This window comes from Dipodomys merriami, unplaced genomic scaffold (assembly GCF_024711535.1).
Source record: "Dipodomys merriami isolate MVZ:Mamm:240054 unplaced genomic scaffold, mDipMer1.0.p SCAF_175, whole genome shotgun sequence".
In the NCBI taxonomy this organism is placed as follows: Eukaryota; Metazoa; Chordata; class Mammalia; order Rodentia; family Heteromyidae; genus Dipodomys; species Dipodomys merriami.
The window spans coordinates 1,603,108-1,618,188 of NW_027203104.1; the positions used below are offsets into that span (position 1 = coordinate 1,603,108).

The window sequence follows — 15,081 nt, forward strand, 5'->3', positions numbered from 1 at the left end:
GTATTTCTGTTCCTCACCTAGTGGTTGAGAAGCAAAGCAGCAAAATGGATAAATTATTTCCACAAATTAAAAGAAAAATAATAGCTATTCCCTTAGGACCAAACCTCGAGGGTATTAAAGGCAAATGTTTAGTACTCAGTTTATAACTAATAGTGTGTAGCTGAATCATTTGCGTAATTAATTCCTTGAGAAAAACTGAAAAAAAAACAAACAGAAAAACATTATTTACCATTGTAAAATGTCAGTACTACTTTGTTAACTAATACATTACAGAGAAAAGCTTATATTCTGCATCAAAGAGTTCCTGCTTTGATCTTTTAAAATCTGGTAACAGTTAGGATGTACGGAAATGCCTTTACTGTTACATTAAGGAATCTTGAGGTCTCATTTCTGTTTTTATCTGTCTTTCTATATCTCATTGTAGATGTCCAAGAAAAGGAGTACAGGACTAAGACCTCTCAGAGGAGTCCCTATGATTGTCTGTCTGAAGTCGGAGTCATGAATACTAACACAGGGGAGAAAAATGTGAAATTAATAACAACTTTTAATTTGAGATCCAAACCTAAGTCAGAGCTGATTAGGAATAATAGGAACTCCTTAGGGATAAGGACAGAGGACTTCAGGCAGTGTCAGAACATGCTTCTCCATGGCGAGTCTAATGGGATGTGTGCTGCTTATAGTCCTGGAGTATCTCCTGTAGTTAAAGAATCTAACCAATGTGGACAGTCTTTCACCCGGAAGACACACCTTACTGTCCATCAGAGAACACACACAGGAGAGAAACCTTATGAATGTAATGTGTGTGGAAAATCTTTCAGCCAGAAGGCACACCTTACTGTCCATCAGACAACACACACAAGAGAGAAACCCTATGAATGTAACGTGTGTGGAAAGTCTTTCATCCGGAAGGGAAACCTTACTTTTCATCAGAAAATTCACACAAGAAAGACACTTTATGAATGTAACAAATGTGGAAAATCTTTTCACTTGAAGGCAAATCTTACTGTCCATCAGAGAATACACACAGGAGAGAAACCTTATAAATGTAACGTGTGTGGAAAGTCTTTCATCCGGCAAGGAAACCTTACTTTTCATCAGAAAATTCACACAAGAAAGACACTTTATGAATGTAACAAATGTGGAAAATCTTTTCACTTGAAGGCAAATCTTACTGTCCATCAGCTAACACACACAGGAGAGAAACCTCATGAATGTAATGTGTGTGGAAAGTCTTTCAGCCAGAAGTCACACCTTACTGTCCATCTGACAACACACACAGGAGAGAAACCTTATGAATGTAACCTGTGTGGAAAGTCTTTCAGCCAGAAGGCACACCTTACTGTCCATCAGCTAACACACACAGGAGAGAAACCTTATGAATGTAATGTGTGTGGAAAGTCTTTCAGCCAGAAGGCACACCTCACTGTCCATCTGACAACACACACAGGAGAGAAACCTTATGAATGTAAGCTTTGTGGAAAGTCTTTCAGCAAGAAGTCATACCTCACTGTCCATCAGAGAACACACACAGGAGAGAAGCCTTATGAATGTATCCAGTGTGGGAAGTCTTTCACCCAGAAGGCAATCCTTACTGCCCACGAGAGAACACACACAGGTGAGAAACCTTATGAATGTAACCTGTGTGGAAAGTCTTTCATGCGGAAGTCAAAACTTACATATCACCACAGGATACACATAGGCGAGAAACCTTATGAATGTAATGTGTGTGGAAAGTCTTTCATCCAGAAGGCACACCTTACTGTCCATCAGAAAACACACACAGGAGAGAAACCTTATGAATGTAACGTGTGTGGAAAGTCTTTCACCCGGAAGGGAAACCTTACTTTTCATCAGAATATTCACACAAGAAAGACCCTTTATGAATGTAACAAGTGTGGAAAATCTTTTCACGTGAAGGCATATCTTCCTGTCCATCAGAGAACACACACAGGAGAGAAACCTTATGAATGTAAGAAATGTGGGAAGTCTTTCACCCAGAAGACAACCCTTAATGTCCATCAGACAACACACATAGGAAAGAAACCTTTTGAATGTAACCTGTGTGGAAAGTCTTTCACTCAGAAGGCACAGCTTACTGTCCATCAGCTAACACACACAGGAGAGAAACCTTATGAATGTAATGTGTGTGGAAAGTCTTTCAGCCAGAAGACACACCTTACTGTCCATCTGACAAAACACACAGGAGAGAAACCTTATGAATGTAATCTGTGTGGAAAGTCATTCAGCCACAGGGGAAACCTTACTGTCCATTGGAGAACACACAGGAGTAAAACTTTAGGAATGTAACAGCTATGGAAAGAGTTTCACACAGAAATCAACCCTTATTTTTCATCAGAGAGCACAACACAGGAGAGAAGCCTTATGAATGCAACAAATGTGGAAAGAACCGTCAACAGGAGGCCACAGCCTAGCATATAAGAAAATTCACCCAAATGAGAAATCTCTAGAATGTAACAAGTAGGGAAAGTCTTTCATCTAGAAGAAAAGTCAGTTTGCAATAGAGAACCAACACAGGATACAAACCTTCTCAAGGTAGCAAATGTGGAGTTCTTCAACCAGTAGGCACAGCTCAGGGTTCATCATTGAACACACACACACACACACACACACACACAAGAGAAATCATGGCAATGTAAAACATGTAGAAATTTTTTCAAAAACGTTCTAAGTAAACTCTCAGTCATTCTTCCCTGAATGTCCATCTTCTAAAATATCTCAAGTTCCATTTCTAACATTCTCTATTGGGAGATCATCTTCTTGTAGATCTCCCAAATTCTAGGATGATATTTACCTTTTTCCTTTTATTTTGCTGTTAGTTTCATTTGAACTCATAGCCCTTTAGTTCCCTTTGGCTTTTATTCTCAAGCTTAGCACTCTACCCTTTGTGCCACATCTCTAATTTTGAGGTTGTTGTATTTAGTATCATGAGTCCTATCATTGGGAAGCAGTCTACTTTCTTCAAAGGTGTTTACAAAACTTACGAAAGTAAAACTGAAATGTTATAAATTAGGAAAATAAGTAGTTTATAGAATCTATAAAGAAATTGATTTAAGGAATTTGTAACACTTAAAAATGAGAAATATTTGAGGATTAAAGATGAGTAATAAAGTTGATTTAGTAAATACTTATTTTATGTGGTGAAATTCAATTAAAGTGACATAGAGTCCATTCAGATTTTATGTGGAAAGCAATTTTCAAATTTTTCTGTAAACCTAGAATACCTTCTATAACAGTGTCTTCCCCCCCCCCCCGGAAATGAACAGTTCTATAATTTTTATAGAGCTGGTAGAATTTGTCATATATTCATATTGTCTTTCACAACAGAATAGACAAAATACATACTTTAAGGAATATAGGTATGGCATAGTTGTTAGAGCATTAGCAAGTGAGCAAAAGTATCATGTACTGGCTTTGAGTCCCAGTCCTGGAGCTAAAAAATACAAAACATAATATACACTTAACATTCCACAATCCCATGTGTAAAAACAGCATTCTGAAGCCCCACATGAACATGTCTCCATAGCAACAGCTTATGAGGACTTTAGAGACATACTTGAGAATGTCCCAATGGTTCATGAATGTGAACCTCTTGGCTTTGAGCGACAAATTACAAGGAAAGGCATGCATCAGCAGGTCACCGGTGTGATTACATTGTGTGTGTGTGTGCATATCTATGTATGTAAATATACATATATATCAGTACAAATTCAACCAGTCACTTGAATCCATCCATAACCCTCCATATCACCATTCATTTTGGTAGATCTTTTCCACAATCATTGGCGCTACTAAGCAGAAGCCTACCTCTGAGATTGGGATTTCACAAAAGTCTACTTCAGACAATGGGTTTCACAGAAGCCTACCTCTGAGAATGGGACTTCACAGGAGCCTACCTCAGAGAATGGGACTTCACAGGAGTCTAACCTCAGAGAATGGGGCTTCAAAGAGGCCTATCTCCTAAAAAGGCTGGCAAGCCCCTGGGAAAGATATGTTCCTGTTTTTCTTTTTTTCGCTGTATAGGAGTGCCTATTAATCTTTTACTGCTCCTGTTGCTTGTTCTACTTACTCATGCTCAACTTTCCCTTATTCAGGGCTCTTTCTTGGAAGTGTTGATGACTCCAACATCTGATGAGTGTCCTGAGAACATGACTAACTCACCAGAGTTAAGTGCTACCCTGAAAGCCCCTCTTATGGAGGCTATTAGACAAGTCATAAGCAAATATAAAAGTATTGGGAGGTTTCATGACGTCACTTCAGCAAAAGGAATTGTTTGTAAGAAATTTACAAGAAGCTGTAGGAATGGCTAGAGCACAAAGACTGTATGGCTATTGGAGACTTCCCTTTAATCCTGGAGCATAGACAATAGACTCATATAGATATCCTGTAGATAAGAAAGAAGTAGAGGAATATTTAGACCAAAAGCTTAATAAGATTCCTAAAAGGTTGGTAGATGGAAGGTGGCAATGGGTCAGAGGAAAATATTGGGATCCTCCATTTTCAAGAGGACCCCAGAGACTTACCCAGATCCATAACCTTTTGCAGGTGTGTATGATAAGGATGGCAACGGTTGGGAAAACTACTTAGGAGAAAGAACTTCCTATTACTCTCTTGCATTTACTGAGAGACTTGCTAGATCTAGGCCTCCTTGGTGCTTACTATCAAAAAAGGAACAAGAATGATCTTATGAGACAGTCAAGGCCTCTATGGAGAGGAGAAAACGATTATGTGAAAGGGTTACAGAGAAGACACTATGAGCTTGAATTAGATACATGGCCAGATTTAACTAAGTATACTGAATATCATGATTTTTGGCCACAAATTGGGGACCCTCTAAAAAATGGCAAAGAAGAATATTTGCTTAGAAAAGATTTGAAACGCATAAAGTACAAAACTAAACAAAAGTAACAATAAAGTACTAGAGTTCATGCCTTTCTGTCCAGCACCTTGCCCATATGCTCTGGTTAATGGTTAATAGGTGATAAACATCTTGAAACAATTGTATTTCTTAAAAATAGAGGTAAAGCCAAAAACAAGTGCCTATCGTCATAGCTCATCATGCAAAAAACAAGATCAGGCGAGCAGCTGATGACCACCCAAGAACGAAGCCTTGCAGCAAGATTGTGTAACCTTTTGCCCTTTCTCATGGAGACTTTTTCTATAAAAGCTTGTTATCCTCTGCAGTAAATCGCATTCAGCAGTCACTCCTCTTGTGTGAATTGTCTGTTGGCCATCTCCCCACCTATTCCAGTTACCTCCACTAGGTGTCCTCCGTCGTCCCGACAGAGCCAGTCCATGGCACCTCCTTAATAAAAGAAAAACACATTCATCTCCCATGAATAGTTTCTCTGACACATTAGCACCTGAGAATATTCCTAGTTCCCAACTCAGCTTTTTTCTCCCTTTCACCCTGAGGAGTGTCTGAAACTCACCTGATGAAAACTGTTGGGTCAGTGTAAAGTATTTGGCTGATTTTAAGAGGTCTCAGAACACTTGTGAAGCAGCTGGGCACCTGTGGTTCACACATGTACTCCTATCTACTCAGAAGGCTGAGATCTGAGGATCATATTTCAAAACCAGCCCAGCTGCAGAAGTCATTGAAATTACTATTTCCAATTCACCCAATGGCTTGAAGGGAACATGTGGCTCAAGTGATACAGTACTAGTCATGAGCAATCAAGTGTAGGGACAGCACCTAGGCCCTGAGTTCAAGCCCCAGGACCAGCAAAAAAGCAAACAAACATCGAAGCCCTTATTCAGTACCAGCAATAATTCAAGGCATGTAAATACCAATATGTAAAGCTGCTGGGCTTAGGCCGCTCATGCTTGCAATTCTGAAAGCTGAAGATCAATCTTTGAAGCTTACCTGGGCAAAATGAACAGGGGACTCTTCTCCCCAATTAACCACCATAAAGGTCATAAGTAAAAGATATGTGGCTCAAGTGGTAGAGGACTAGCCTTAAGCAAAGAAGATCAAGAACAGCACCTAGGAAATGAGATCAAGTACTAACATTTGCATGTTTGACTGATGTACAGGAATCAATACCATTGTAGTAATTGAACTTCATTTTGTAATAATGCACACTTTTTAGGAATCCTCTTAAAACAGAAAGATAAGTTTCTTTGATAGGGTTGTGAAGCTAGTTCATTTAGTAGTTCCTCTAAACATTTCCCTTCCTTAATAATTAGGAACTCATTTGATTTGAGCACAGTAGTGTATTCATCTGAAATAAATAGAGTAAGCTAGGTATGTTTTAGCCGGTTTATAATTCAAAACATAGTGAAGGAAGACAGGATTTTCACCTCTTTGAGAGCAACATAGGCTACATAGCAAGACTCTGCTTCATTTGTATATACAAAATATATGTTAATATATACCATATTATATATATATGAGTGTGCAAGTGTGTATATATATGCATGTGTGTATATGTTTATATATTTATATACAAACATAGGTGCATACATATAAAGAAATTTGTTATTTGTAAGGAATATTAATGGTCATGGTTTCTCTGCTGATGATGTCAAACCACAGACAGTGTGTTGTTTTCTCATATATGTGTGTGTGTGAATGCCTGAGTTTCCCCAACTAAAACGGAGTATATGTATATGTATATATAGAGAGAGAGAGTATGGTCCAAACAGATTGGGACATGCTTTATGGCATTTGAATATTCATCTTATTTTGTATGGCAAAAGAGATAAAAGCAAAAAACCATGTAGGCACTGTTGGCTTGTGCCTGCAAGGGATTGATGGAATTTGCCTGTAAGCCCCCATAGTCAGGAGGCTGAGATATGAGGATCAAGGAATAGAGCAAGCACAGACCCAGAAGCCTACAAGACATTTGCTTCAATTAACCAGCAAAAAAGCTGAATGGGAGGCATGGCTCACATATCCTTGACCTAGGAGAGAGGAAAGTGAACAAGCACAAAACCTGAGTTCTAGCTCATGTACTGGCAAAAATAAGCAAATAGGCATGAGCCAATTTAAAATATAAATCAGCTATCTGGAGAACAGGGAGTATATTGTTCTTAGGATCATAGCAGATATGTATGAAATAACAGTGTAAGGCCTTTAGGTATTTGAATAATTTTATGACAGATTCTATTTATTTTGCCAGTCCTGAGGTTTGAACTCAGGGCCTTGGCATTGTACATGAAGTTCTTTTGCTTAAGACTATGGGCTGGGAAGGTGGCTCAGTGGTAGAGCGCTTGCCTTGCATGCCTGAGGCCCTGGGTTCGATTCCTCAGCACCACATAAGCAAAATGAAAAAAGCCGGAAGTGGCGCTATGGCTCAAGTGGTAGAACGCTAGCTTTGAGCTGAAGAGCTGAGGGACAGCGCCCAGGCCCAGAGTTCAGGCCCCACGACCGGACCCCAAAAAAAAAAAAAAAAAGACTAGCACTCTACCACTTGAGCCACAGTGCCATTTCCAGCTTTTTCTGTTTATGTGGTACGGAGGAATCAAACCATGGTTTTCATGCATGCTTGGCAAGCACTCTACCACGGAGCCTCATTCTCAACACATCACAGATTTTGATAAGTAGAACTAAAACACTGCATAATAGACTGAAGCATGGGAAAACATATTTGCCAGCAATACATCTGAAAACAGACTATTGACCAAGACACAGAGAGCACTCAAATTTCTAAACTCCCAAAGAACCAATAATCCAATTAATAAATATATAATGAATAAATGAACTGGCAGGACAAATGAGTGTACTTAACTCCCAAGATATACAACTGAGAACATCTGTAGATGAAGCAATGCTTAGCATACTTGGCCAGAACGGAAATGCAATTTGAAATGTCATAAAAGTTTCATCTCATTTCCATCAGAGTGGAAATCAGCAAGTGCATATAAAGGAATAACTGATGGTGAGGATGTATGTATGAGTTTATTTATTTATATTTGGGTCCGGTCGTGGGGCGTGAACTCTGGGCCTGAGCACTGTCCCTCATCTCATCAGCTCAAGGCTAATGCTCTACCACTTGAGCCACAGGGCCACTTCTGGCTTTTTTCTTTTTGCTTATATGGTGCTGAGGAATCGAACCCAGGGCCTCATGCATGCAAGGCAAGCGCTCTTCCACTGAGCCACCTTCCCAGCCCCGTTTGTGTGAGTTTAAATTAGTGGATGAACTAGGGAAAGTGGTATAGATGTCTCTCAAAAAGCTAAAAGTAGAAGTATCATAGGGTTAGCAATATTACTCATGGGACTACATCTGAAGGAATTTGTCAGGAGAGAACAGGGTCATGTTTACACTCATCTCAATTGTACCCTTATCCCCAAGAGCCAAACTGGAAGCAGTCTGGAAGCACTACAGTTGATGCCTAGACAAAGAAAATGTGGCTTACATATACCAAGATCTAGGCAGTTTCTATATGATATCCTTCCCTTCTGCTAACAATGCTATCCTGTCAGAACTATCAATCTCCACATTACAGAGGCATGGATTTATTTCTGCCATTGTATCTAAGGGAAATGAGAGGTCCAAAGGGTTTTTTAACTATGTCTGAGCCTCAGTGTTAGTGAGTTACAATAACATTCAACTTGCCTCAGTAAACTGTAATCTACACAGTCAGCTAAAGACAGGGTAGTCTGTGAAGATGTTAAAGAATGTGGAAATGATTGAGAACTCTAGAATATTTCATGAAATCCCAAGCAATCAGTGGTGTGTTTGTTCCATGATTGAATGAATGGGTTCTTCTTTCTTGAATTCAGGAATATGTGCCTGACCTCTGTCCCACAGTTTAAAGAGTTACACCTTTATGGATTAGGATATCTCAGCTTGCATCAGTCATTGTAATGCTAAGAACTACAACTCAACTTCCATCTTGGTATTAGGGCATTAAGACACTTCTACTTTTCGTAGGCAGAAGGAATAACAGACACAAATAAGTAGAGGGGGTTCAAAAGGTGGTGGGAATTAGATTTGCAAAATTTTTTACCAGGAAGTGGGTACTTGAAAAGCCTGAGGTGGGGTTAAGGGGAAAGACAAGAGAAAAAGAGGAAAATACAGTCTGGAATCCAATGTATACCTTACAAAATTAAGAAAAGAGGAAGGATAGGTAGAGGAAGGATAGGTAGGGGAAGGATGAGTGAGAATGATGAACTGAGTGACATTGATCAAGACATATTATATTTATAATTGCTTGGATAAAGAGAAAGTCCTTTGTACATGAAAGCATGGATGCCTGTGACCCCATCTAAGGTCCTGTGTGCCATGAGGATGCAATATGAGGGCATGCATTTGCTTGGACAATGAAAAGGGAAACACCTTTCCACCTCAGGGCAAAAGTCCCACGCCCAGGCACATGTCAGGACATGCCATTCTTGTCCTGTCCTATTCATCCCATAGAACAAGGACTCCAGACTCCTTTTGTGTGTCTCAGGTAGCTGACCTGTGCCTTGCTTACTCAGTAATCTTTCATCACTACAACTACCTCACCTTTGTTGTCAGGGATTAATTCTTCCTGCTAACTGACTTAAAGTTAATTCTCATCATCTGTATTCCCCTTAAACTCTTTAAGACTGACTTTCTTCCCCCTGACAGAAGATTTACTTTCCTGCCTGTATGCTGTATATAAGCATTTGATATTTCAATCCACTTTGTGTATGTCCACATGGTGTAGTCCACTTTCTGCCTACCAGATTTGTATTCCTAGGTCTCGTTGGGTGAACAGCAACCTACAACTCCTTCAAGATAAACAAAAAGAAAATGATGCATGCATAATCAAGGGACCTTTATTCAGCTACAAACGGCGTAATAGGGCATTCACTGGTAAAAGGATGGAACTGTATAGCGACTTGTTATTTGAACTAAATTAGATTAATAGAGGCAAATGTTATGTGTTTTGTCTTATAAAATGGAATGGAATGGGGTCCTAAGAGATATACATATGCATACCTGTGTGTACATATGTGTATAATCACATCCTTAAACAAAATTTGTGATATTGAAATGGACCCTAAGATAAGCCACAGCTGGTATGATTCAATTTTGACCTTTGCTTTTGTTTTAGGTCATTTAGACTTGATGGGCCTAGTTCCCAGAATGAAACAAAATGCATCTGGCCCCCTCCCCTTAACAACCAAACTCCCCCTTTTGTTAAAGACTGACCCATAAAATAGAGAGATTATAATCTGACTCCAACTGGTGACACCACTGTGCTTATGGTAAATCTTTGCTTTTGCACATGCGTACGGTAAACTCGGCCTATTGGCCACCTGTGTGTGGTCTGTTATGACTGTACAATCCTTTGTGACCCATTGGTCACCTGCACGTCACCAGGCTGGACCTCATGGAGTTTGCCTTTAACAACCAAAGAATGGAGGCTGCTAGAGGTCGCAGTATCAGCTCCCCAGCCTGTGCTGTGGCCCTGACCGGTCAGTGTAGTAACCTTCTCAATAAAGTTGCTTCTTTGTGAACAACTTTGTTGCGGTGGGCTCTGTCACTCTGGACAGCTAGGTGGGCTTGCCTGCCTGAGTAGTTGTCTTCCTACTACAATATGTGGTCTATTTGGGGATTCCAAGGAGAAGTACTAGAGAGAACACGATTGAGAAACACTGAATAATACTGATATAGAAGATATGTACTATGACGACTGAATACAGGAACTGACTGAAAGTAGTTGAATAATACAAATGGACAAGTAAAGAGAGGACCCTGGAATAAGGTCATCGGATTAAAGTAAATATATGTATTTTGAAATCCCTAGGTGAAACCAAGTTGCACAACTGACAAAAATACAAAAACTAATAATAGCACCGTTTAAAAAGAAATACACTCAATGCATAACTATGGAACTATGACCCCTCTGTACATCACCTTTATGGTAAAAATTAAAAAGAAAAAACAAGTAACAGGAGCATAAAACAGATTCTGTGGAGGATATGAGTACCAGTAGGAGCAGGAAAGATAAGATAAGGAAGGCATATAATTGGAAAAAAAAAAACCTTAGGTATGTTTGTGCAAATATAAAAATGGAATGTCTTCTTATTGTTTTGAGAAAAGGAATGAGGAAGGGAATGTTATGACAATCCATCAAGACACCCTTAAAGGTGACAAAGGAACTTTATTTACACTACTTACACCAGAAAGGGGACCTGTGACTGCCTTGTGCTGGCTGGCTACTCAGAACCAAGAGCAGCCTCAAACTCCAAGCCTCCAATGGGCAGCCCCGACTGTTACTAGTTGAATTGCAAACCTATTAGTCAGTTTGCAAATTTCCCAAGCTCCAAAGGGGAAGGCTTTTCCTTTTGCTTCCTTCCTCCTTCTCTGCAGGCCTTTCCACTCCACATGGGCCTCTTTGCAGGCCTCATGCCTTGCCACTTTCTTTTCCAGAGACCTCTCCTGAGCCTTCAGGATTCTCCACAGGCCCTCTGACTGTCTTTCTCTGCATCATCTCAATCTCCACTCTCGCTACTTGGAACCTGCAGCCTGTACATAGGCTGCACCTCCTCCCCTCTCCAGGAGTTTCAGCTGCAACTCACGCTCCTCCCTCAAGCCAAACCCTGCCCCTTCCTGCAGCCCAGACCCTTGGGTAATGACATCACCACGGAAGTGGGCCTTCCCACCGCACTGGTTATTAAAGGAAGAGAATGAGGGTGCATTAACATACATAATGGAAATAGCACAATGAATCTCGTTTGTTCAACTAATATACACTAATTACATGTAAGGGAAATCAGTTTCCCTTATCTGCATTAACTAGTCTATGTCTAGGACAAGCAGAAGAGGTTAAGAGCTATGTATATATGACCATAAAAGCTGATGCTATGTGAAATGAAGCCCAAGATAGGGCCACAACAGATTTTATTTTTCTTGCTGTTCTTTTTGATGTGCTGATAATATACTATATGATATTTTTTGTTTCTTTGTATGTTCTTCTGCCATGGTATAACCCCTGTTGTCACTGTACTTGATTCCAGTGTCTTGCAAATTTTATATATATTTTTCTAATTGAGGGGAAACACCAAAATGCTGAAATAAGGATAGAGGATGAACTATTGTAACAATGAGGTGTCCAAGACACTCTGTTGAAAACGTACTTTACAAAGTTGGAGGGCGGGGCAGGAAGACAGGAAGGTGGGGAGGAAAGGGATGGTAGGGGAAAAACAAAGGAGGGGGAAACAAATGCTTAATAGGAAATGGACTCATTACCTTGCTCATGTAACTGGAATCCCTCTGGAAACTATCTTTTTTTGTTGTTGTTCTGGTCATGGGGCCTGAACTGCTGCCCTGGTGGCTGTCCCTCAGCTCTTCAGCTCAAGGCTAGCGCTCTACACCTTGAGCCACAGTGCCACTTCTGGCTTTTTTCTTTTTGCTTATGTGCTGCTGAGGAATTGGACTCAGGGCCTTATGCATGCAAGGTAAGGGCTCTACCACTCAGCCACATTCCCAGCCCCTGGAAACTATCTATTAAAATGTGTGTGTGTGTGTGTGTGTGTGTGTGTGTGTGTGTGTGTGTGTGTGTGTGTGTGTGTAAGGAAAATAACATATCCAAGGTATTTTATAAAATGTTCAGACTGCTAGGTGCTGGTGACTCAGGCCTGTGATCCTAACAACTCAGGAGGCAGAGATCTGAGGATCATAGTTCCAAATTATCCCTGTTAGAAAAGACTAGAAGACTCATATCTAAAATTGATTATGAAAGGATGCAAGACAAGCAAAAAAACTAAATCTTGAGCTGTGGCTTAAGGAATAGAGCACTAGCATTGAGCAAAAAATAAAATAAAGCTCAGGGACAGCTCTCAAGCCCTGAATTAAAGCTGTAGGCCAAGCACACACTAAACATCATTCAACATATGACAAAAATAGCTGTGTACTACGAAACAGCTGAGTATGGTGGCTTGGGTTGGAGCCTGTACTCTACATGTGTGAGGCCCAGGGTTTCAAATTTGCTACTACAAATATTGTAAGAAAAGAATGTAGGCTTATCAATATGTACACATAATAGTGATTCATGCTTAACAATTGTCAAGTATTCATCCGTCCCATGAAAGATGGACTGGGTCTGAGGAAATGTACATGCACCTCTCGCCTGTTCCCCAGCCTCCGTTAGCCTTGGAGGCAATCAGAAGCAGTGGGGAATCAAGTCAAGCAGGAAGTCGTTTATTACCATGCAACAAGCACTTTGTAAAGCAAAAGACCTCGTGGGAGGGAAGAAAAAGGAACCAACCAATCACTGTAAAGGGCACACCCTATCATGCACCTAAGATTCCATGAGCTGTTTATGCCCTGAACTTAAACAAATTGGGCTCTGCACACTCAACTTCCTCTCAGGGTCATCTTTGCTGGTAATGTGCCTCACAGATTCCCCCTTTTTGTTTTAATGGCAGACCCACCTCCCAGTTTGTTATCCTTTTCCCCTCCTCTGTAAAGGTTATGTTAACAGGATTACTTTGGTAAGAATAGCATTGGCCACACAAGGGGTTTCAAGGCAAGTCTGGGGGGCGGGGTGGTAGGATTTGTCATATATTCATATACTCTATCACAACAGAATTGACAAAATACATACTTGAAGTTCTTTCTGAGAAAGATATATATATATACACATATATACATGTATGCAAACATATACATATATATGTCTATATATGCTTAATGTATATAAGATACTGAGCTTTCACATATATAATTCATTTTCAGCTAGAATAAGATTACATTCCAATTATTGGGAATATTAAATCAGTGATGTATATATATATATATATATATATATATATATATATATATATATATAGACAGAGAGAGAGATATGTGTGTGTATCTATGTATGTATGTATGTATATAGATAGATATAGATATAGATATGTACAAATTCATCCACTCACTGGCATCCACCCATAATCCTCCAAAGCACCTTGCAATTTATCAGACCTTTTCCACAATCATTGGTGCAGGGGGGGGGAAGGAATAGGATTGGGATGGGGGGAGGGGGGAGGCTGGGAAGGGATGTGAAGGGTAAACAAAGGAGGAGGCTGCAATGCTTGGTAAGAAATATATGCATTATCCTGCCCATGTAATTGTAACTCCTCTGTACAGTATGTTCACAAATAAAATAAAATTAAATTAAAAAAAAGAAGTGATAGCAGTAAGCTTATTCAAATTGTTTGGAATTGAAAACCCAAGAGGTGAAGATTCTTACAAAGAAGGAGACTAAAAGTGAAGGAATTTCATTGATTGTAAATAAAAGCACAATTCATCTCACCAAGAATAGTTTCTCTGCTACATTAGCACCTGAGCAATATTCTTAGTTCCCCCTCACAGCTTTTTTCTCCCTTTCACCCTGAAAAGTGTCTGAAACCCACCTGATGAAAACTGTTGATCAGTGTAAAGTATTCAGAAACACTGATTCAGAACACTTATGAAGCAGCTGGGCACATGTGGTTTACATTTCTACTCCTGTCTACTGAGGAGGCTGAGATCTTAGGATCATAGTTCAAAACCAGCCCAGCTACAGGAGTCATTGAAATTACTATTTCCAATTCACCACCCAAAGGCATGAAGTGAACATGTGGCTCAAGTGATACTAGTCTTGAGCAAAAAAGTTCAGGGACAGCACCTCGGCCCTGAGTTCAAGACCCAGGACCAGCAAAAAAAGCAAACAAACCTTATTCAGCACCAGAAATAACTGAAGGCATGTAAATAACAATATGTAAAGATCCTGGGCTCAGGCCACTCATACCTGCAATTCTGAAATATGAAGACCAAACTTTGAGGCTTGCCTGGGCAAAATGAACAGCAGAGTCTTATCTCCAATTAACCACCATAAAGGTCATAAGTAATAGATATGTGGCTCAAGTGCTAGAGGACTAGCCTTAAGCAAAGAAACTCAGGAATAGCACCTAGGCAATGGGATCAAATGCTAACTTTTGCATGTTTGACTGATGTACAGAAATCAATACCATTGTGGTAATTGAACTTCATTTTGTAATTATGCACACTTTTAAGGAATCCTCTTAGAAAGAGAAGAATAAGTTAATATGATAAGGCTGTGAAGTTAGTTCATTATTAGTTCCTCTAAAGATTATCCATCCTTAATAATGAGAAA

General features: G+C 39.8%; 1 protein-coding gene across 1 annotated transcript; it reads left to right on the top strand.

The window, feature by feature from the left end:
* The first annotated feature begins 439 nt into the window (after positions 1 to 439).
* Positions 440 to 3,111, top strand: LOC138829673 (zinc finger protein 658B-like). Its single transcript, XM_070026147.1, has one exon. It carries the CDS (start codon positions 499 to 501, stop codon positions 2,305 to 2,307), a length of 1,809 nt encoding a protein of 602 aa, XP_069882248.1. The 5' UTR covers positions 440 to 498; the 3' UTR covers positions 2,308 to 3,111.
* Positions 3,112 to 15,081: the final 11,970 nt, after the last annotated feature.